Source organism: Bubalus bubalis, chromosome 21 (genome assembly GCF_019923935.1).
Source record: "Bubalus bubalis isolate 160015118507 breed Murrah chromosome 21, NDDB_SH_1, whole genome shotgun sequence".
NCBI classification, from domain to species: domain Eukaryota; kingdom Metazoa; phylum Chordata; class Mammalia; order Artiodactyla; family Bovidae; genus Bubalus; species Bubalus bubalis.
This window is the reverse complement of record NC_059177.1, coordinates 56,598,688-56,622,765: the sequence shown is the minus strand read 5'-3', so window position 1 is coordinate 56,622,765 and position 24,078 is coordinate 56,598,688. Positions and strand designations below refer to the sequence as shown.

The window sequence follows — 24,078 nt, the reverse complement described above, 5'->3', positions numbered from 1 at the left end:
TTTTTGTTCCATCATGCAGATTTTTTTTTTAACAGCAACAATCAAGATATTTGGGAATCACTAATTGAATAGGTCTTCTACCCTTTAAAAATGGTTTACAAAATTATATTTGTATCGTTAATACGGGGTCATTTCCTCTAAAGGCAAGAATGTATTTTGATTAGTTCTACCAACTATATTAGACAGGATAGAAGTTTGGTTCAACTTTCCTAACAATTGATTACATCTGCTGTCTATACAACTTCAGTCATTAATTGCAGGATAATTTGCTGGTTTAATTCTACCAATTTCCTTTTTATTTCAGACTTCGTAAAGCAAGGGTACATTTTCAGTTGAAGGATTACATTTTAGGTGATGTGATCATGTTGCAGTAAATTTATTTTATCTTTATGAAGGAATCTTTGACTTTGAGGTCATTGTTATAAATACCACTTAGGAAAAGATGCCAGTTTTGCTTTCAATTATATTTACTTTTTGTCCTTTAAAAATTGTCACTTTTCGTATTGAGGTACAATATATTTTCTGTTGCTTGCACACATTCATGTAAAGTATATCTCCTATTGCTTGTTGTTTATAGGCAAATAATTTAAAATGCAACTTTTATAGTATTGATGGTATAATTTTCTCTTTCCAGAAAAGTCAAAGCTATCATAAGCATGATAATTAGGTCATCTTTTGCCTTCTTGTGACCATTAGCTTACTCTATTTAGAGAGAGGAGCAGCCTTGTAGAGAGTGTTCAGTTAATTCTTACAAAGGTGAAAAAGGAAAGAAATTAAATATCATGGTATCAAAGATCATACTTTAGCATTTACAGGATTGCAAACATGACTAAGAAAATCCCTTTTCAGGGTTTTTTTTTTAATGGAAAAGGGCTGCACAGAAAACAGCTAGGTTTTCCCTATTCCATCCACTTTAGACAGAAGTTTTATTTTTCACAAATATGAAAAGTTAGTGAAACCTTAGCTTTACAGAATTAAGCATCTTTGGCTTAGACGGTAAAGAATCTGCCTGCAATGCGGGAGACCCAGGTCAGTCCCTGGGTCAGGAAGATCCCCCAGAGAAGGGAATGGCTACTGGCTCTGCCTGGTGAGCTACAGTCCATGGGGTTCGCAGAGTCAGACACAACTGAGCAACTAACACTTAGACTTTCACTCGCTTTACTGATTAGGATGTTGTAGTATATAAATGATGCCCTTTTTCTTTTATTAAAAAAAAAAAAGCTGACAACTTTCAAAATACCTTCTTGCTGCTAAGTCACTTCAGTTGTGTCCGACTCTGTGTGACCCCATAGACAGCAGCCCACCAGGCTCCCCCATCCCCGGGATGCTTGAACACTGGAGTGGGTTGCCATTTCCTTCTCCAATGCATGAAAGTGAAAGTGAAGTCGCTCAGTCGTATCCGACTCTTAGCGACCCCATGGATTGCAGCCTACCAGGCTCCTCCATCCATGGGAGTTTCCAGGCAAGAGTACAGGAGTGGGGTGCCATTGCCTTCTCCTAAAATACCTTCTTAGCATCTTGTTAAATTCTAGAAAAATGGTTTCACAAGTTTCTGTGGCTCTTCCCATCTTAAGGTAGTTCTCTTCTTTCTCGCAAACAGAAGCACCAGTGTGTGTTGCGAAAAAGAAAAACCCGAATGGCAAATGACTTTAAACTGCAACATGTTACTTTTTGTTTCTGCAGTCTTCTTTGTGGTATGGGGGAAATCTCCCCAAATTCAAATAACTTTCAGAAGATATAACAGAGTGAAAAGTCCTAAGGCAGAGGCTGTGGTACCCACACCTTCAAGGGGTTCATTACTGCCCACAGTCCAGCCTCCACCTCCCTCTCCCACTGCTGCTTTTCCACTTACATTTCAGACAAGCCGTATTCTTGGCTGTTGCTGCAAATTACCCAGTGATAGAACACCTCTGGGGCTCTGCTTCCCGTGCCCTTCCTTCCCTGTCAAAATCCTACCTAGTGTTGAAGGCCCAACTCAAACACCTTCTCTTCCATCCAGTTTCTGATTCCCCATTCTTTCTCTTCTGTGAGCTTCTTAACCTCTCGTGTAAGCACCACGTTCTCAGAAAGCAAGGGAGCAAACAGACCTGTATCGCCAAAAACCAAACTATTGAAAACGGTAAAAAAGGAGAAGTTAGAGAGGGAAAAGTCAGGGAAATCCATCAGGAGGCCAGTGTAATACTGTGAACTCAGACATTGGGCATGGCGAGAGGCGGCGGCATTGAAAGAAACATCACAGCCATGACCAATGAATGCACATGTCCGAGGGGAGAGAGGTTGTCAGAGATTATTCAAGGTGCTTAGTTTGGGTGACAGAGTGAGTTAATCAAGAAAGGAAAACAGGAAGAGGAGACAATTTGAAGGGGAAATAAAAAGTTTGATTTTCTGTTTCATTACATCATGGCTCAGATGGTTAAGAATCTGCCTGCAGGAGACCCAGGTTTGATCCTGGAGTTGGGAAGATTCCCCTGGAGAAGAGAATGGCACCCCACTCCAGTATTCTTGCCTGGGAAACCCTGTGGACAGAGGAGCCTGGTGAGTTACAGTCCATGGGGTCGCAAAGAAACACGACTGAGCCATTAACTTGAGGCGCCTATAGAATATCCAGCATCCACAGGCAACGGGGCACAGGAAGAAGTGAAAAATAAGGATACAAATCTCAGGGAAGAAAGGGCAGGAGTCTTTAGCACATTTTCTGCATTAGAGAGAAAACTTGAACTAGGAATAACAGAATATAAATGAAGGAAGAGGGGCTGTCACGGAGTTCTGGAAAATAGCAGACAGAAAGATATGGGGAGCCAGAAAGGCAGAGACCAGTGTGAGAAACTTTTGAAATTAGAGGGTGCAGAAGGTCAGCAGTGTGAAGGGCTGGGAGGAAGCCGGGGAGCTCAAGCAGAACGAGCACTTAGAACAGGCCCCTAGATGTGACCATTAGAGGAGCTGTAGGGGCCTTTCTGAGAGCAAAGTTTTGGTGAATTTAAATGAGGAAAAGCTAGATTGCAGTGGTGCTGTTCGCTCAGTCACTCAGTCATGTCCTACTCTTTGCGACCCAGTGAACTGTAGCCTGCCAGACTCCTCCATCCATGGGATTCTCCAGGCAGGAATACTGGAGTGGGTTGCCATTTCCTCCTCCAGGGGATCTTCCCGATCTAGGGATTGAACCTGCATCTCTTGCTTCTCCTGCATTAGCAGGCGAGTTCTTCACCACTGAGCCACCAGGGAAGCCCCCTTAGTACACTTGATCCTAGCCAAAAGGCCAAGAAGCAGTTGCAGTGGGTTGGGAGGTAAAGAGTAAGACAGTGAGGGACAATAGCTCTTTCAGTAAGTTCAGTGGTGGAGGAAAGAGCATGAGGTGGATTGTTCAGGGGTCAGAACCTTAAACCCTGCTTAGATGGAAAGGAAGAAGCTTGTAGAAAGCAGTACAGGAGAGGGAGAGAATAATCCATGCATATGTAGGCTCTCTTTTATGTTTTGGATCTACCATACACATCCTTTTCATCCTTGTGTCCCCTAGTCCAGTTTGTTGAGCCGGTATCTTCCATCAAACGGGTGTTCAGTAAATGAATTAAACCATGTCACATAAGACTTCAGAGTCAGAAGATGAGGCTGTAGTATCTTGCTCATCTTGACCTTGGAGAGAAACCTGGACAATGTTTAAATGTCCTCTCCAAATAGTTTGAAAAACGTTACCCCCAACTTAAAAATTACTTAATCGTGGTGATAAGACTGCCCCTTGTTTTACTGTAGAGGAGCTAGAAAATAAAATGATTGCCAAGTCCTGCAAAACCTCCAAATGCACATATTTTTTTTCCCTCAAGAAAGAGAGGTGGAAAAACATAACTTATTGGCAACAGTCATATGTAAAGCAATAGTGTTATTTTTCATACAAGTCTCGTTTACAGGCTACAGCTGTTGCAAAATAAACATGTTAAAAGTGGAAAAACTGACCATGAGACGAAGCCTTACTCATTGTCAAAAGCCTGATATGACTGCGAATTCACCCCTTAGATGTTAAAGGACAAAAATATTTTTAATAAGACTCAACCTAACTTACTTGCCACCCCTCTCATGTTCATTGCAGCATGATTTATTATAGCTAAGACATGGAAACTGCCGAAGTATCCACTGATGGATGAAAGGGTAAAGAAGTTGTGACGTGTGTGTGTGTGTGTATATATATATACACAGGAATATATGTATGTCTATACAGGAATGCACTCATTCATCCTGCCCTTTCTCTTCTTCTGTAGCCATCAGGTTTGGGCGCATGCCACAGGCCGAGAAGGAGAAGCTGTTAGCGGAGATCTCCAGCGATATCGACCAACTGAACCCAGAGTCTGCTGACCTCCGGGCCCTCGCAAAGCATTTGTATGACTCGTACATAAAGTCCTTCCCGCTGACCAAAGCAAAGGCGAGGGCGATCTTGACGGGAAAGACGACAGACAAATCAGTTAGTTCTCTTCTACTGTCTTCATTTGGGGTGGCCGGGTTTTGTTGTTGTTTTCCCTTTGAGTAAATGACTTACCATGTGATGCACAGATGTGGTAAAGAATCTACCTGCCATGCAGGAGAACTCAGTTCAATCCCTGGGTTGGGAAGATCCCCTGAGAAGGGGATGGCAACCCACTCCAGTGTTCTTGCCTGGGAAATCCCATGAACAGAGTAGCCTGGTAGGCTACAGTCTATAGGGTTGCCAAGAGTCAGACATGACTGAGCAACTAAGCACCCATGCATGTGTGTGTGTGTGCGCGCGCGCGCACACACACACACACACACACACACACACACACAGAGTACCATTCTGTGGTTGGCTGGTACCTATCACAGGCTGAGTCTAAAATAGAGGAGAGAGAGTGTTTTCAGATACAGTAAGTAAACATTATTTTAAATAGGGAAAAACTCCTTGAAGCTCTCCTAATAAAGTTTTTGAGACTAGTATAGAAAGGTACAGGTCATCTTGGTGGTGGTTTAGTTGCTAAGCTGTGTCCATCTCTGCAGCAGGTCATCTTAACTTGAACAAATGAACTCAGGCTTCCCTCATGCCACCACGCTCTTTCAGGATGCATATCTTTTCTTTTCTTGGCATCAAAGTCACTGACCACATTTGTAGGCCTTCAAGCAGCCCTGTTTTTCTCTGGGAAGGGCCTGACCTAGGTTTGGAAAAGGTGGTCGATCCCATGATTGTATCGTGCAGAACTACTCAAGTATCTCTCAGAAGTTCTCTGTGGGGCATAAAAATATATTTCGGATATCACACCACCTTTCTTTCCTTGTAGCGCTGTCTTGATTATTATTCCCAGGGAGCTGGGAGCCCTGTCCTCGTGTTGTGTGTATGAGTTTTATCTTCTCAGAGGCTCTGAGCAGCCTGGGCTACTACAGGGGATTCTCAAACATCAGCAGGTGCATTGATGACCTGTTCAGGAAACCTAGAGTGGGTGATAATGGAGGTTGAGTCCGTTTTCCAAGAAGTAGAATTCTTCCCTGATAACAAGCTGGGAAAGCACATGGGAATTATGTTGAAACAACTGTAACTGTGCCTGAACTCTGTCCCCAGTCCTGCCATCACCTTCACCTGTGACCTGGATCCCGTCTCTGGACTGGTTTTCACAGGCAGGGTCTGGTTTTGATACAATGAAGTAGGTTCCTAGGGTAGTAAGAACCACAGGACATTCTGAAGACACTGTCCCAACCCTTGAAAGCCTTTTCATGCTGTCATTTATTTTCAGATGAACACCTGCAGGAGAGGTGTGCAATTACTGAACAAATGAACAGAAATGCTTAACTCTTTCCCCACTTAATTTTATTTGGGGGAAAGTTTTATCACCCGTTACTGTATTTTGATGACTATCTCAAGACGTTATTATTTTTTTTTTCTTTTAGCTATACCATAAGAGTAAAATCAGCTAATAGAAAAGGAAAACTTGTTACACAGTTGGCTGCGTAAAAAGCCAACTGTCAATAAGGGCAGTGGGTTTTTTGACTGCCAGAGAGATCAGTCGTACCCTAACAGTATTATACCTCTATCCAGCTGCTTACAGGTTTTTAAAAGTCTTGCACATTCATTATGTTCAAGACCCACACTACCTTGCAGCTGCTGTTATTATCCTCTTTTGTATTATCCTCTTTTGTCCTCCTTCCAGAAGCCAGTCCTGCCCGTTGGCCAGCAATGGCCCAGTTGACAGAGACACTGTGTGTGAAATTCCCAAGAATTTTCACCTTGGGAAAACATTCTAAGTGATGGTTTATTTTCATGAATGTTTAGAACAGCAGGAATTTCCCACCTTGTTCTGCTGCCCCAATACCTTCACAGTCAGGAAATTTTCCTTGTATTGTTTCGTTCTTCTCAAATTCTATCGAGGAGCTACTGTCTTCCATAGGGCAGGCAACAGGTTGTACGTCATGATAAAGCTGAGTCTAGGGCTTCCCTGGTGGCTCCGTGATTAAGAATCCACCTGCCAACGCAGGAGACCTGGATTCAATCCATGCGTCGGGAAAATCCCCTGGAGGAGGAAGCAGCAGAGACCACTCTAGTATTCTTGCCTGGAGAATCCCGTGGACAGAGGAGCCTGGTGGGCTACAGTCCATGGGGGGTCTCAAAAGCGTCAGACACGACTTAGGGAGTAAACAACAAAAAGTGGAGTCTATGTATTCTTTAAATGAAAAAATGAGGGCACAGCAAAACAGAAACGAATGGCCCCGGCCTAGCTGATTTTACTATGGAAGGTAAACTGTGTTCATTTAAAGGTTAGAGAAACAAGAAAATCGAGCAGCCTGGCTAAATAGAGTTAACAGCGGAAGGCAGCTTGTGCCGGTTCTCTGAGAGGCCCATGAGTGACGAGGAGCCCGGCAGGAGACCCTGAGCTGGGAGAGGCTTGGTGACCAGGGAGGGCCCTGAGCACACTGTTTACTTCACAGTTTGCCTCGGGCCATTCAGTTTCCAGAAACTACTTTCTCACCTTCTCTTTATCTCCCCATCCAGACCTGCAATCCACCCTGGAAGTCCTATTAATTTAATAGTCCCTGAAAGATAAGAGGAAAGCATTAAAAAAAAAATTTTTTTCTCCAGTAGTCAAGATTTTAAATTTACACTTCCAGTGGCCAGCATACTGTGTGTTAACTGTGAGCAGTCCAGAGCCCAGTTCACCATAAATCACTTTCAGTGCTCACCGCAATTGAGTCTTTGGCTCTAAATCTTTGAGTTAAAATGAAGGTAATTGTAGGCTCTTTGTGTGTTAGTTGCTCAGTCCTGTCTGACTCTTTACGACTCCATGGACTGTAACCCGCCAGGCTCCTCTGTCCATGAAATTCTCCAGGCAAGAATACTGGAGTGGGTTGCCATTCCCTTCTCCAGGGCATCTTCCCGACCCAGGGATTGAACTGGGTTTCCTGCATTGCAGGCAGATTCTTTACCATCTGAGCTACCAGGGAACCAAGGCTCTTTATGGGATGTTAATGTTAGTATCTCAGTTGTGTCTGACTCTTTATGACCCCGTGGACTACAGCCTGCCAGGCTCCTCTGTCCATACAGTTCTCCAGGGAAGAATACTGGAGTGGGTTTCCATTCCCTTCTCCAGGGGATTTCATGGGGCAGCGGGGGCAGTGAAGGTATTAAGCTATTTTAAGGGAAAGTGCCATAAAATGCTTAATTATCGGCTTCCCCCTGTAGTAACTAAGACTGTGCTTTGTCTATAATGGTTACTCAAAACGTGTTTGCTTAATTGAATTAAAAGCTGCTGCCTATGGCCTTTGAAATTCTGGACTTAATCAGAAGGCCTTTAGCCCAAGATTTGCTCACCAACCTGGACATCATTAAAATCTGGATGGAGGCAGAATTGCCTCTTGTTAGGGTCTGGGAAGGAAAGAGAGACTGGGCCAAATTAGAATAATCCACCCTCTGATTACACAAAACTGAAACTGAATTGTTTGGCTCTCTCTTTTCTCCTTATCTTGCAAAATCAAATTAAGTACTAGTGGAAAGAAATAGTGCAGAGAGGAATATGGGAAAGGGAAAAAATAAAATCAGAATGTGATTTCCAATGAGACCTGAGATTTGTTCTTTATCTTACATGGTCATGTTATTCATTTGATAGCATCTATCTCAGGGCTGTTATGTTATCTCTTCTTGGCCAGGACTTTTGAAAGTGAAGATTTGCATTGATAGGAAAAGTTTTGCAGAAGTGCGGACTCTTGAGAGGATGGGGGACCTGGAAAAGGGGCCATGGCTGGTGCAGGAGAGCGAGTGGGGCCTCACTGCACACCCCGCTGGAACTGTTGTCATTAGGGTGGGTTCTGCCAAGCCGGGGGAAGGCTGCTCAGCATAGTGGATAACCAGTTACCCAGAACCTTTGGGAAAGGAAATGGCTTTACTGAAGAGGCCTTTCTTTAAATTTATCTTCCTGCTCCATTTAACCATTGCCTGTTCTGTCTCATTGGTGAAGCGCCTGCTAGTCTTTCAGGCCCAGCTCCAGCATTTACCTCCAGGTAAACCAGAGCTTCTCCCTTCCCCACTCAACTCTCCTCTGTCTCTTATTCCCTGGTGCCATTGGCACTGTGCAGAACAAGTAAATGAGCAGATCAATTAAATGCTCCTTTTTTAAGAAATATTTATTTATTTGGCTGCATCGGATCTTAGTTGCAACACAAGAGATCTTTCCTTGCAGCGCACATTCTGTGGCATGTGGGCTTAGTTATCCCGTGGCATGTGGGATCTTAGTCCCTTGACCAGGGCTCGAACCCGTGTTGCCAGCTTTGCAAGATGGATTCTTAACCAGTGGGCCACGAGGGGCTCCCCTCCTATCTTTTAAACTTAGACGTCATACCTTTAGAATATAATGGTCCCACTTTCATTGTCCTTCCTCAAAGAATAATATTTGGGAACTTTAGGCTCTGGGTTTAGGGGAAGATGGGGAATTGGAATCACAGGATGTGGGACATCAGAGAAGAAACTTGAGGAGCACTGGACCTTTGAGCCACCCTCAGATAGAAATGGAACTGACTCTCCCCATGGTCTGTTTCCTGTCAATGGCTTGTTCCCGCCCAGACCCCTTCTTTGAGAGAATCTACAGAACTCTTAAAACCACGAATATGCTAGAACCAGGGTGCTGTGTCTCCTGAAGGCAACCTGAGAACTGAATGGACTTTGGAAGTTCCCAGTGTTTGACTGTTACCCTGCTGTGATGATCACACTGGGTGTATGGTTGTCACATGATCCCATGTTTGTTGATGAAAATAAACAGAGAGTGGTTTTCCAAAAACCATTTCCAGTGCCATGGTTTGTCATAAAACAATAAATAGAAAAACCCTTGGTGTGTCTGCCAGCTTTTCACTCCATATCTGAGGGATGGTGAGGCCCTCCTGGCTGCACTCTGTCTGCAAATAAGGAATAAAGCTTGTTATTTATACTGTATTGGACTTTGGGTCCCGAAGCATCGCACTGCTTATAATGCATATATGTGGAGTCACTGTTTTTATAATTGCAGGAGCAAACTGGTGCCATCATAAAAATGGTTCTTCTAAACAGTGTGTGAAATAGGAGACCAAGGAATAGTAAAACCAGTATGGAAATATAAACTGTTGTGAACACAGTTCTGTACCCATTTAAATGTTTGCATCCTAAAATTTACAAAGGCCGTCAAATATAGTAACTCAAACTATTGGAAAGATATCTGTCCTTTTAAATCCTACGCTTACCAGCTAAACAAAATGTGGTCTCTCTCCCCCTTTCCCTGAGTGAGCTAGAATTTGCTCCCCTGAGAAGGGCGACACCAGACAGACAGGCCCTCAGAGAAAAAGAGACTTGGGAACTGCAGTATAAATAAGGAGCAGAATGGTAGTGCTGCTTTGTTTTGATCACTATTGAAGGAATTTGGCTCCTGGAATCATTAATCTATAGAGTCACATTTAAAAAATAAGTTTATTTCCAGTACTGTCAGGAATCACTGAAGATATAACAGATCTGAACAAATGGCCTTCTTTTAGACAATAAATTTAGAAGATAATATTCTATATCAGATCAGATCAGATCAGTCGCTGAGTCGTGTCCGACTCTTTGCGACCCCATGAATCGCAGCACGGCAGGCCTCCCTGTCCATCACCAACTCCCGGAGCTCACTAAGACTCACGTCCATCAAGTCATTGATGCCATCCAGCCATCTCATCCTCTGTCGTCCCCTTCTCCTCTTGCCCCCAATCCCTCCCAGCATCAGAGTCTTTTCCAATGAGTCAACTCTTCGCATGAGGTGGCCAAAGTACTGGAGTTTCAGTTTTAGCATCATTCCTTCCAAAGAAATCCCAGGGCTGATCTCCTTCAGAATGGACTGGTTGGATCTCCAAGAAAAGCATTTTTATTTTTATTTGTTTCATCTTTAATAATTAGACCTAGTTGGTCAGTATGCTTGTTTGCCAGCTGAGTAACATTTTGGTCAGCCATAGATGTTTCTTTAAGAGATGAGGGTATGTGCTGGGTCATTAAACTGTGAACAATTCCTCCTATTAAGTTTTTGTGTTAAATCTTTAAATGATGGCAGGAAAACGAGATACACCGGCAAGACTTTCAAACTTAACTTCGATCCCACGTTGTTGTTCAGTTGCTGAGTCCCCATGGACTGTAGCCCGCCAGGCTTCCCTGTCCTTCACCATCTCCCAGAGTTTGCTTAGACTCACGTCCATTGGGTCAGTGATGTCATCCAATCATCTCAGCCTCTGTCGCCCCCTCCTCTTGCCCTCAGTCTTTAGCACTTAAATGGCATCTCTAGGAAGTAAGAGTTCAAAGACCCTGTGCCAAGACCCCAGCATAGATGAGTTTAGAAGCCCCAGTTCCTCCCAGAACTGTCATTTTATGTTAAAAAAGCAAAAGTGGAGAAGTCATGTAGAAAGTAGCAGAAAGAGAAAAGAATTAGTCATGAGTGAGGGGATCTGGTTTAGGGTTTGCTATAAATAGCTGTTTGACTTTACAAAGTCTCTTAGCTTCAGTTTATTCATTCCTAGTTAGAGAATGATGCTGCAGATTATTCCTAAAGACCTACCTGTTAGTTCTCTACAGCCAGTGGTTCTCCACAAGAGGGAAATAGGAATGACAGAGGAGAAACCAGGAAGAAATTGAGGAAACCCAACCAATGCTATCTGGATTAACATTCACCCACTGGAGCCAATAATTGAGGAGAACCATGTGTGCCTCAGAGGACGAAGGTCAGAAGTATAAAAAGGAAGGAGAAGATGAAGAAGACAAAGCCCTAAGAATTCACTTTTCTTCCTTGAGGCTTTGCTCTAATCTGTCAAGAAACCTAAGACCACCAGGATCTAAACTAAGATCACCATTTTTCCAGGCCAGTTATAACTCTGATGCGGTTACCAAGTGATTGTGAGAGTGTAGAGTTGTCTACTTCACTAATTTCAGTTTCCCAACTTGGAGATATCATCAGAATTGTTGCTACTGTTGTTTAGTCGCTAAGTCATGTCCAACTCTTTGCCACCGCATAGACTGTAGCCAGCCAGGCTCCTCTGTCCTTGGCATTTCCCAGGCAAGGATACTGAAGTGGGTTGCCATTTCCTTCTCCAGGGGATCTTCCCGACCCAGGGATCGAACCTGCGTCTTCTGCATTGGCAGGCGGATTCTTTACCACTGAGCCACCTGGGAAACCCATCACCAGAATAATCCCTGCTTTCTCAGTTGATTTTTTCATTTGTCTTTCTTAGGTTCCCATTTTATTTTTCAAAACGAGCTGTAAATTTAAAGCATTCGTCTATAGTCACTGAAATAACTCATACATTAAAATGCTGATGTTCGACTGCTAAGAAACAGTATTATTCTATCTGTCCATTCAAAAAAGCAAACTTTTATTACTCTACTTTGTCTTCATTAATAAGCCAGCTTTTCCTGTGATCTTTGTGTTATACATAGGAGGTATGCAATAGTTCTAGAACTAATTTTAATTATCTATAAAAACAGTGCCCTTAACTCCATCCCAGTTTTGATATGTGGAGCCATTTTTGGAAATCAAAATATATCAACATATATTACATTTGCTGTATCTCTCCAAAGAAAACTAGCTTCCTCTTTCTGAAATCATGTTCCCCTGGAGGAACATTGTGTTCAAGTGCAATTTTCTTCATTGCATCCTGACCTTTTTGTGGTCTGTAGAAGTGCAAGCATTTCTAACAGCCAGAGGCTGATTCACCATGAAGCTAATGAAGCCTCAGGGCCTCTTCCCTTGTATAGAGCCCCTTCCAGTGCTCAGGGAAGGGCCTGAGCTATTTGTTCTTATAATCTGTATTACTGAACCCAACAGTTGTTGTAAATGTACTCAACAGTCACGTACATTTCAGGCCCCACAAAGCCTGGATCTCACCCTGATAATGTCCTAGATGTAGTTAAGCATTCTTTCCTGTTAAGAAGAGATGCTTATCTAGCCATTTGATACAGTGTCTGAAGATAAATACATTGTTAGCCCCAAATTAGAAGTGTAAAACCATTAAAACCAAATCTGAAGAGGATATGGTTCCTCTGACAATGGCAGATCATGAGACGATACCGTGCAAGCTAGTAGAGCATATAAGGCTTTGTAGAAAAGACAGAAACGTGCAAGTGAAGGACATTTTGTGTGGAACGTTTTACCAGAAATATAATATTAAGTCATTGATTCAAGATAAACTCCACAGGCCAAATTCCCCTCGTGGTTTTCAGAGTTCAGCCATCTGTAAACCTGGCGAGCCACCATCTTCTGCTGTTTCTGTATGAGGAATCCCAATGTAAAGTGTGTGGGTTGGGACTTCCCTGGTGGTCCAGTGGCTAAGACTGTGCACTCCCCATGCAGGGGGCCTGGGTTCAATCCCTGGTCAGGGAACGAGATCCTGCATGCCGCAACTAAGACCCAGTGCAGCCAAATAAATTAATTCATTAATTTTTTAAAAATGTGCACGTTAACTGTTTGCAGTCTAATAATTGGTGAATGGGTGGCAAAGAAAGCCCGGGCAGATCACATCTGGATCACTCCTGAAGCTTGATAGATCCACACGGGAGCTGAAAGGATCTATGCAGACTTAAAAAGTGCAAAAAAAAAAGGCAACATCAGCTATGATGAGGAAAAACAAAGAAACCCACCTGGGATTCATTTGCATGTCCGTACCCAGAATCCTCTGCCAACTCAACATTTTGAAAATGCTGAAGGGATCTTTTTTAAAAAAAGAAAAAAGCTGGAATGGTTTGGCATGACGGTGGGGGCTGCTGATTCCTTTCTCTGTCCTTGAGTGTTTACTGCCAGGAAATCCTGACCAACGTCGATTGCCAAGGGGTTACCAAGTCACATTGTTGTTAAATTGGGAGAGAAAAGTAGCAGGGTTTTGTGCCTTCTGTGCAACTATCACAGAGTTTCAAAAACAGGAACCTGGGGCTTTATATGAGGGGACAGGGGAAGTCGAGGGGGAAGAGTCACAGGATGATTTATCAGGGCATAGTTCCAGAGAAATTGCTTACATGGAGGTGGGAGAATGTTATGCGTCCATTCTGTGCCAAGAAGCTGAGGGACTGAGGTCATCCAGAAGCTGGGCAGATGAGGTACTGTCCTCCCACACGTGAAGAGCTGATGACTTTATATCCTTGTCATTTGTGTTTGTACAGGTGCAGGTGGGCTCTTCAGATGCCCTCAGATTTCTCATAGCAGTAAAGAAAGCCAGCCTCTTGGTAGCGTAAATGAAAATGGGCCACAGAACTCTTTGAGATCAGAAACCACCTTCTCCTAGGTTCTGTAAAGGCTAATGTTTGGCAGCATCAGAATCTGGCGTTCTGGAAAAACTCGACGCATGTTAACTGAAGAGAGTGTCCATCTACTCTGTCCTTTTTTTTCTCCCCCTCCTGTTAATAATACAGGTCTGAAGTAGAGAAAAAAGCAGAATGCCTCCAAGCAGTATGAACTATTCGTTCTTGGCTTACTTGAAGACTTGAGTCACCAGGCGAGCTTACTCTTGGGTTCCTCTCATCTGTCCTACTTTGCGGTTTTGTATTTGCTAAACAATACAATTGAAGTGAATTTTTTTGGTTAAAAAAAAGTAGCAATTTCTGGAATAACTCCAGCGAATGTTGTTGAAATAAGTGGCAAGTTTGGGAATCTACTTAGATTAGTGTTATTTCCTTCAGTGCAGAATAGACTTAATAGTTTGGTGAAGGGAATTCCCTGGTGAGCCAATGGTTAGTGCTTTCACTGCTTGGGCCCAGGTTCAGTCCCTGGTCAGGGAACTAAAATCCTGCAAGACATGTGGCTTGCCCCTCCTCCAAAAAAGTTTGATAACAATCTTAGACTACTGTAGAGATTAATAGTTTAGACTGTCTGAACCAGTGGCTCTTGAAGCTGGCTACTGCTGGCTCTCATTGTGTCTGCTTCCTCTTGCCAAAGAGGAGAGAATTCTCAATGTCTCACAATAAAGCTTTTCAAAAGAAGCTTTATTTTTAGTACATCAGAGACTTCATATTCAGTGGACATGTATGTGTATGTGCACACTCACACAGATACACACACACACACACACACATATCACAGACACTACTTCCAAGGAATGCAACTAGCATATCCTCACGAGAAGAGTTGGAAATCTATGCAATCCACTTCAGATGAGAAATTCGAGGGCTAGGAAAGATAAATGACTTTTCTAAAGTCACAGAGTTAACCACAGAACCAAAGCTGGAAGCCAGATACCCTCAACTCTCATTCCTTGCTTCTGAGTAAAACACATGACTAGAATTGAGGGGTAGCTCCTCACAGAGTTGAGTAGGTATATACATGTGTGTGTATATATATAATTGTGGTCACTTATTCAGGGTAGCCTTGAGAATTTCACAAGGACCACAAACCTCTGGTTAAATCTATACAAGGAAATGAGAGAGAAAGATTACTTCATGGACAAACCCAACAGGCTTTTGCTAGCAGCCTATTGCAAAACTGAATAACTGATAAACGAGTTTTATTGATTCTTGACCCTTAAGGACAGATACTTTGAAAAATAAGTTCCAACCTTTTTTTAATTTGCCACTTTTGCAGTGTTTGCCCATAGGCCTTATGCAGCTGCTCTTTCTGAAACAGATTGCTTCCAGAGCATTAAAAAAAAAAAAAAAGAGGAAAGAAAGAAACAGACATTTTCTTGACTCAGTGTTTTTAGTCTGCTTTCAGACTGATTTTTCTATAGTTAAGTATCGTTTACATACACATTATGTTTCATTTAAGCTCTGAGAGGATTTTATCTAAAACTGCAAGATTACTTTATGTCCAAGTGGGTCTATTCAACCCTGAGTTGCTGAAATAATTTTTTTATTGAAAGAAGGTTAAAAATGTATCCCATTGAAAGCTGGAATAAAACAGTAGATTTTTGCATCATTTTTTAAATCAACAACAAAGACCTTCCAAACAAAGGAATTGGAGCTACTGGCGAGTCACCGGTTGTGGTATCATATCACCAATGTTGGTGAAATATGTTTGGTTCCAGAAGACAACGTGGAGGATTAATCAAGACATGAGTATTTTCTCATTGTTCAGTGTTTTCAACTTGAAAGATTTTCGTTAGCAAAGCAAGTGTCTGTGAAGAAACTGGGATGGTGTTGACCGTGAATGAGAAATTTCCAACTCAGCCACTTTCTCCCATTTTTCTTTGCAGCCGTTTGTTATCTATGACATGAACTCCTTAATGATGGGAGAAGATAAAATCAAGTTCAAGCACATCAGTCCCCTGCAGGAGCCCAGCAAAGAGGTGGCCATCCGCATCTTCCAGGGGTGTCAGTTTCGCTCCGTGGAAGCCGTGCAGGAGATCACAGAGTACGCCAAGAATATCCCCGGCTTTGTGAACCTTGACTTGAACGACCAAGTAACTCTCCTAAAATACGGCGTGCACGAGATCATTTACACGATGCTGGCCTCCTTGATGAATAAGGATGGGGTCCTCATATCTGAGGGCCAAGGATTCATGACAAGGGAGTTTCTAAAGAGCCTGCGAAAGCCCTTTGGTGACTTTATGGAGCCCAAGTTCGAGTTTGCTGTGAAGTTCAACGCACTGGAATTAGATGACAGCGACTTAGCAATATTTATAGCTGTCATTATTCTCAGTGGAGGTAAGCTGCTGCTTCCGGTTTTCCGTGAACGAGGGTGGGGTGGGGCTGGGATGGCTGAATGAATGTCGACTTGCCTTCGCGTGAGGCTTTGCGCCTTTTCTCTCTGCACTTACTGCACTTTCCACACAGAGAGTGCCAGTGGGATAATGCCCTGGGAGTGTCGCTACCCACGAGACATACTGAGAAAGAATATCAATTGATTTCCTCTCTGACGGCTGTGGGTAACTCAGGTGCTTTTCCTTTATTTTGAAAAAAATTTTTTTTCTGGTCAAATCCAAACATGGAAGACAAATGCCCTCTTCTCCCTTTTTTTTTTTTTCCCTCTTTATTTCCTTTTTCCTTGTCTTTTTCTGTTCCTTTCCAGAAGGCCAGTCTATTCTTCATTTAAGTAATGCCATGTATAACTTTGTGAGACGATGCTCACTTGCATAGAGAAAGCACCACTGTGTGTGTGTGGTTAGATTATGGTCCAGCCCCACCATCAGCGAGGTGTTACTTTGAATCGCTTTCGCAGGTTCAGGGATCAAAGGGCACACGTCTGCCTCCTCTCCCGTGTGGAGTCCTCTGACGACTCCCCTGACAGTACCTTGGTGAGGTGGTTGGCTGTGATCAAGAATGCAGTCCGAACCAGAGAACACCCAGCGGAGAAGTAAATTGAGTTATTTAGGCATTCATTGTGCTTTTGGCCTTGCAAGGGCATGATCTAAGTAACCAACTCCGAAAGCCAGGTTTTAAACCACATGCTACTTTCATTGGCACCTCATGGCTTCCAACTTGAGTAGAAGAAAGTTTTAGTGTCATCTCTCTATATAAAAATTGTCTTTAGATAACCAGTTTTCATTGCTGAGATGGACTTTGGGCGAAGTTTTTTGTGGGTGCAGAATACTCCCTGTGCATGAAAACTGATGTGTAGGGGGACAGTGGTCCTTTAGATGTAAGTTGTGTGGATTAGACAGCATGTTGCAAAGAGCAAGGCCCACCCTGTAGTCTTTTGTGGTCCAGTTACTCGAGAGCAGAGTGCTTCTGAGATCAGATGCACAGTGTATCAGTCATGAGAAGAGTAAGTAGCGAGTACTTACTGAGTACTTACTGTGTGCAGGAAGTTTTCTAACCACTTCACACACATTCATTTAATTCTCACAACCCCAATGAGGTAAATACTCTTTTGCAAATGAGGAAACCAAAGCCGTGAAAGATTCAGTAACTTGGCCAGAATCTCCCAGACAGCAAAGATGGAGTCAGGATGATGAACCGAGGTCATCTAGGTGGCTCCACGTCTACAATGGCAGCCCACTTTTCATGACCAGGGAGCAACAGATTACAGCACAGTGCAGACTAACTCTGACACCACAAGCCCTTTGTCATGTGATGTTTAATAATAGCAAAACTATGTTATCCTACGTGTATTGATATCTATTTCTTCAGTTGACCCTTGAATCTCTGGAATCTGTGATTCATTCAACAAAGAATGAGATTCCAGTTTATGTTAGGTCCATTGGGAGAAAAAGATTCAATTTTGAACAACCAGGTTAGAAAACAAGTTGGTATTGTTTAGCTAATATTTTAAGGCCCATTTTATCTTTATTGAAATACAGAAATATAATTATTAACATGTGATCTATTTCTAAGATTTTTCCTAATTATACTATATATACCATGTTTATGGGCTTCCCCAATAGCTCAATGGTAAAGAATCTGCCTGCAATGCAGGAGGCGCAGGTTCAATCCCTGGGTGGGAAAGAGCCACTGGGGTAGGAAATGGCAACCCACTCCAGTATTCTTGCCTGGAGAATCCCACGGACAGAGGAGCCTAGCGGCTACAATCCATCAGCTCACAAAGAGTAGGACATGGGCCATCTTTATATTTCTTTTTTCACCTAATCATTTCTCATGTCATTAACACTCTTAATATTTTTCTTAATTTTAAAAATAAGAGTAATATATGGTCATTTTTTGATTCAAAGAAAGGTGTAAGTGAAAAGTAAAGCTCCGAATCCTCAAAATAAAATAGGATTAACAAAGGTCTGTTTCTCCTACCAAAACGTTTCTGTGCGTGTGCTGGCATATATGTATGCTGCTGTTTAAAATTTGTTTTAATTGAAGTATAGCTGACGTACAACGTCGTGTTCATTTCTGCTGTATAGCAAAATGACTCAGCTGAGTGTGTGTGTATATTATTCCTTTTTTACTCTTCTGCATCATGATTTGCCACAGGATACTGACCATGGTTCCCTGTGCTATAGAGTAGGACCTGCTGTCTGTCCATTCTTTAGGTACTAGCTTACGTCTGCCAACTCCAGCCTCCCACTCCATCCCTCCCCATCTCCTGCCTTTCTTGGCAACCCAAAGTCTATGATCTATATCTGTGAGTCTCTCTCTGTCTCACAGACAGTTTCATTTGTGTCGTATTTTAGATTTCACGTGTAAGTGACATCATACGGTATTCGTCCTTCTGCTTCTCTTCACTTTTATGATGATCTCTAGTTGTAGTGGTGTTGCCGCAAATGGCATTGTTTCACTCTTTTTTGTGACGCATAATTCCATGGTAAATATGAACCGCAGCCTCTCCATCCGCTCATCTGTCGACTGGACGTTTAGGTCGTTTCTTGTTGTGAATAGTGCTGCTGTGAGCATAGGGGCGCACGTATCTTTTTGAATTAGAGCTTTATCTGGATACATGCCCAGGAGTGGGATTGCTGAATCATGTGGCAACTCTATTTTTAGTTTTTTGAGGAACCCATACTGTTTTCCATAGCGGCTGCACCCACTTACATTCTCACCAACAGTGCAGGAGGGCTCCCTGTTCTCTGCACCCTCTTCAGTATTTGTTACTTGTAGATTTTTAATGATGGCCATTCTGACTACTCCGAGGTAGTACCTCATTGTGGTTTTGATTGGCATTTCTCTAATGTATGCTATCATTTTTAATGACTGTAACATATTTCATTTCATAAAAGAACATTACATGCTAAATCATCTCCCTACTTATGTATGCTATGCTATGCCAAGTCACTTCAGTCGTGTCCGACTCTGTGCGACCCCATAGACGGCAGCCCACCAGGCTCCCCCGTCCCTGGGATTCTCCAGGCAAGAGTACTGGTGTGGGGTGCCATTGCCTTCTCTGCTACTTATGTATAGGTTGCTTTATATTATAAGAGCAAATTATGGCTGATTTATGTTATAGAAAATTATGGAAAACATGTTCTAAATTCTACTGCAGTGATTCTTCTTACGTGTAAATTTCTGTTAACATTTCAGATCATTTTCTCACTCTATAAATTACAAGAAGTAGAATTGCTGAGTAGATGGCCATGAACATTTTTAAATCTTTTGTTTCATTGTTGCCAGATAGTTTTTCCATAAAGTTTGTGCCGGTTTATACTCATTCCTACCACAGATATTAAGGGAGGCACTTGAAATAAGCCATTCCAACATGCTTGGTTTCTATCCAGGAAAGGTTTAGGCAAGAAATAATCATGGTAATTCAGGGCTTTTTGAACCTGAGCAATGTTGTTTTATGGGCACATGAGAGGACAGTATAATTTCATCTAGAAAAATGCCATATACTCCCCATGACACACAAACTAGATTATTTTTAAAATCATTTATTCAGTTAGGCCTTTAAAATGTGTATGAATTGGTCAAAAATACCTCTGAGAATAACTTGTTTTAATAGATACTGCAGACTTTGGCTTTCAGTTATGAAAATTAAAAATGGTATCATTTAAATGTCGGTGCCGTATAAACGAGTTCCTTTGAGCGTTCCCCACATTGTCTTCACAGTAGCCAGTTTCCAGAGTTCATTGGATCCTCACAATAATGAAAAGAAATCTGAAAGTAGCTGCCATAGAATCTTAAAATCATATATACGTAGTTATAATGAGAAGAAAACCCTGTAAATCATTTGAGACTTCCTTTAAAAAAAAGAAAAACATACCATTGGCCCATTGGCAAGTTCCCATATCACAAAAGGGAAATCCTTCTCTTCCCCGAGCAAAGTTTGATTTTGTCGATGAAGCCAGCCTCTGGGCACTAGGTAAGAATGGATAAACTGAACCCCATGTTTGCTCAACACCCAGGAACTTGATTTCCTCCTTTAGTCAGAGAAGCTGGTGGGTAGAGGCCAGAGAAAGAGCTGCTCTGGTCTTTCTGGATCCAAAGACTGGATCCCAATGAGATGAGCTTCCTGGTCATCTGTAGATGGTGGAACCACCGTCCCAGACAGTGGGTTGTTTGACTACAGCATGTAGTTTCTTGTACAACATATAATTTCTCAGTTCCCATCCTGGGTTTTCCAAGGGAAAATGTTCATGTAAGCAAAGAGGCTTTGACAAATTTCTGATCCTACCTGTTCTTAACAAGAGGGGTTATTTTCTCCTCTATGGTTTGTTCTGAAGTCTGCAGATAGCTTCAGGGACTTGAGAGAGGAGTGTTACGGGCAGGGAACCTGGTGACCTCCTTCTAAGCTGGCCTTAAGAGTCGCTCACAGAAGAGCTTCGTCCCGGTCAAGGTTATGACCCTAGACTGAAGGGGAGATGGGCATTATGTAAGAGTAGGGTGGTGAGGAATTGGGGAGGTAAAAGGTGGGGGATTCCCCAGAGGACCCAAAGGGGTTTTTTGGATGAAAGTACCTGATTTTGACCCAACTCAGTATTCGCTGGGGAAACTGGAGTTGCAGTAGTAAAGATCACGGTCACTCGGCCTCAACCCTAGAAACTGCTGATGCCGTTAGATCTGGTACTTAGATTGGCCTGGTGTTCAGCATCTCTGCTGTGTATGAACCTCTCAGACCAAGCTCGCTCAGAGAGATGACCTAGTTCTTCTCAGAATTTCCTCCTCTCTCCCTCCTTCTCCTTCGAGCTTCAAGCAAGAAGGAGACTAAAAAGAACCACATTCCCCGAGCCAAAGGACAGCACTTTGTCCCTTACTCTCTCTCGCTAGGTCCCAACAGTTCTCCTGTATCTTTATTCTTATTCCATAGAGAGAGAAGAGAGAGTCAGAGATGAAAGGGTTGTGTCTAAGAACTGACAACTCATGAGCAGTGAAACTAGAAGGGAAACCCAGGTATCCTGACTGTCACCTCCCCGAGTTCCTTCTGCCACTTGACTGGCAGATGTGGTCAACTCCCTCACTGGGTCAGTGGCCCCAACCTGTGTTCCCATCACTGTTCTGGAGCCCTGGGCCCAGAGTCCAGAAGCAAGGCTTCCTCGGGAGTCATGATAAGGGAAGAGAAGGAGCCAGAGGCCCTTGCTCCCTCTCGTCTCACTGCCTGGACGGGCGGCGTCGAGAGTAATAAAGCTGCCTCCAGCAAGGGCATGTTTGCAGCTGGCGCCACAGCGTCATGCCAGCCACACCAGCAAACTCCCCAAAACCTACCAGCAGCCAAGGCCAAGTGGAAAGCTCAGTAAAGCTGACAAGCCCCAGGACACTCCACTGGACACTTTGCCCTCCTCGGGCGTTTGCTGTTTAGTGGAGAAAAAGCATAGGAGGGTTCCAGCTGGAACTCGGCAACAGGAAAAAGCTCATTCTGTTAATTTAAAACAGTTTGGAATCCATCACAGTTCTTCCCAAACTTCCATGATATGGGGGAGGAAATTCACTGGATTTTACAATATATTTCTCGAGGCAGATTGTCATCACCATCCTAATGACAGAGAAGCTGTAAATATTGGTGCAGGAGCCACAGATGGCAAGTCACCCGGCCTCCCCATTTACCCTCTTGGGTCTGGCTCGGTTATGCAAACCTCCTATATAGCGGCTCCTCCTGTTTCCAGCCATTCCAGTCATGTTCTTTCTCCATGAAGCAGTTTTGGACAGCTGCTCTTGGAGTGAATATGTGCTTTTCTCCTGTAGAGTGGGCAGAGAGCACAGGCTACTAGGGAGAATTCTGCATAGCTATACATCTGTAGGTGAAGGAAGAACTGACATTCTGTGACACCTAGACCACTCAGGTCGGTACACTAGAGCTCTGTTTATAGCCTTGGTCATGACTTACACGTGTATAGATATATACTTTAAAAATAGTTATTTATTTATGGCTGAAGTTTATGACAGAAGTTTAGAATTGCTTTAGATTAAGCAATTCGCCCCACGGTCACAGAGCTCCTAATGAGTGAGGCCAAGGTCAGACCCACCCTGACCTTCCAGCAGATGCCCAACTGCACTGCCTTGTGTGCTGAGATGTGTAACCATCCCAGGTACTTACCTTGGTCTTGGAGTTCTTTGGCAGAAATTACCATTTCCCTGTTACCTTCAAGTATTTCAATCAAGAATTTCCACCTTCAAGTATTTCAATCAAGAATTTCCGGGTACAGTTCAAACATCACTTCCTACTATCCAGGGCCCTTCTCCAGACACCATTTGTTCCCAACTGCCTCACAAAATTATATCCCAGGTTTGAGGACTGCTCTGGGAAGGAGTGGACCCCCGTGTTAACCCCAAGACCGGTGCTGATTCTTCCGTTTGTTCAGGTAGCACAGCACCCCTGTTCGCAGAGCTCCCTGCAAAAACTGACCATAAACTTGAAGTACCCGAGCAAATATGTCCCAGTGTGGTCAGACAGCATCTTACAGCAGGCTCTGACAGAGAGGAGTGGTTGCAAGGAAGTGTGTGAGAGAAATGTAAAACTGTCAAAATACCCGTCAGTAACTTAATGTCTTCCTGACCATCCAGATGTCTACTCTTCCCATTCCTTGTATAGCAAACACCCCTCTCCGGAGCACCACAGACCCACGGGTCCAGGGTGGGAGGGCCTCTGGGCTTGTGAGTGTCGGCTCTCCTCCACACCCCTAACAGCCCTCCAGAACCTTGTGGATATTGACAGCTCGTGTATAATCCTTTCATTTAACTGCGGAACTGTTGTTTCTGCAAGTTAGAATGGACAGCCCCCCTGTCTTCTAAAATCTAAGGCAAGAGGGCAGGTGCCTGAGTGAGCCTGTGCTGTTCTTGAGGAAACCCCAGCTCGGGGGGTCGGGGGGGACCCTAATTCTCCACAATCCAATGGTCCCCATGCCTTCTTTGTCTGCTGGCATCATCCTTACTAATTAACTGGGAGGAGACAAAACCAAAAATAGTTTAAAACTGAGATATTATGAATACTGTGAAGAACAATAGGGCAGATTTCTTCCATTCTGCTGTGGCAGTTATTCATCTGCTTTATGCATACGAGGCATAGGCTGGTACCTAAGGGTAAAAGTTGTTTTTTTCTAACTGTTCTCTGTAATGTTGAGAAGAAACACAGACATCTGATTTCTCATGTGACTGAACCTTGAGCTGGACAGTGGAAGAATGTTGATTACATGATTCATATTCCCCATCTGGGCCATGGTTGTATCAGAGAGTAATTGCTTTCATTTATTAATTGGAAAATATCGACTGGGCACCTGCCCTGTGTCCACATAGCGTGTGACACTGCTCCCTTCTCCTGGGATTCTGGTCTCCCCATTGTGCTGCCGGGACCAGCAGGCAGACCCTGTCAGGTGGCCGAGATGGCTTTGAATGATGACTCAGTGTGGGTTATCTAGAAATGTCCCGTAGAGGGCTTGGTTTCGACAGAGGGAGGTATATTTATATAAGTTCTCAACTGGCACCCAAATTCTAAAAACCAGAGACCTCGGGGTTGGGGTGGACAGAGAGAAGAACATACTAGAATCATCTGAGGAACTTAAACCACACACACTCACACACACACTCTCACACACACACACACACAGAGGCTTTTGTCATTTGTAGTAGAACACTGAAGCATCTTTATCTGTGACTGCTTCAGAAATAAAATCCCCTCCCAACCCCAGGCCCCATAGGCTGGGATCGTTCGTCGTGGCACTTGACCTCAGAGACAGACATGGGCTTGAAAGCCAAACTGCTGAGTCATTCCTGTCCCCGCACCGACATCTTGGAAGAGGCTCAGTCAGCCAGTCAGTGGGCCACTTTGGGGAGCACTTTATCATTTGGGGTTCTCACAATGTGTGGCTAAACTCTGGGTGACC

General features: G+C 43.4%; 1 protein-coding gene across 19 annotated transcripts in view; it reads left to right on the top strand.

The window, feature by feature from the left end:
- PPARG (peroxisome proliferator activated receptor gamma) overlaps window positions 1–24,078 on the top strand; it is a 218,285-nt gene that overhangs the window by 90,508 nt on the left and 103,699 nt on the right. For 17 of the 19 annotated variants that reach the window (XM_044933433.2, XM_044933436.2, XM_044933439.2 and 14 more), the window contains 2 exon segments: window positions 4,251–4,450; window positions 15,640–16,090. In XM_044933433.2, coding sequence (XP_044789368.1) covers window positions 4,251–4,450; window positions 15,640–16,090 — 651 coding nt within the window. 19 annotated transcript variants of the gene reach the window in all.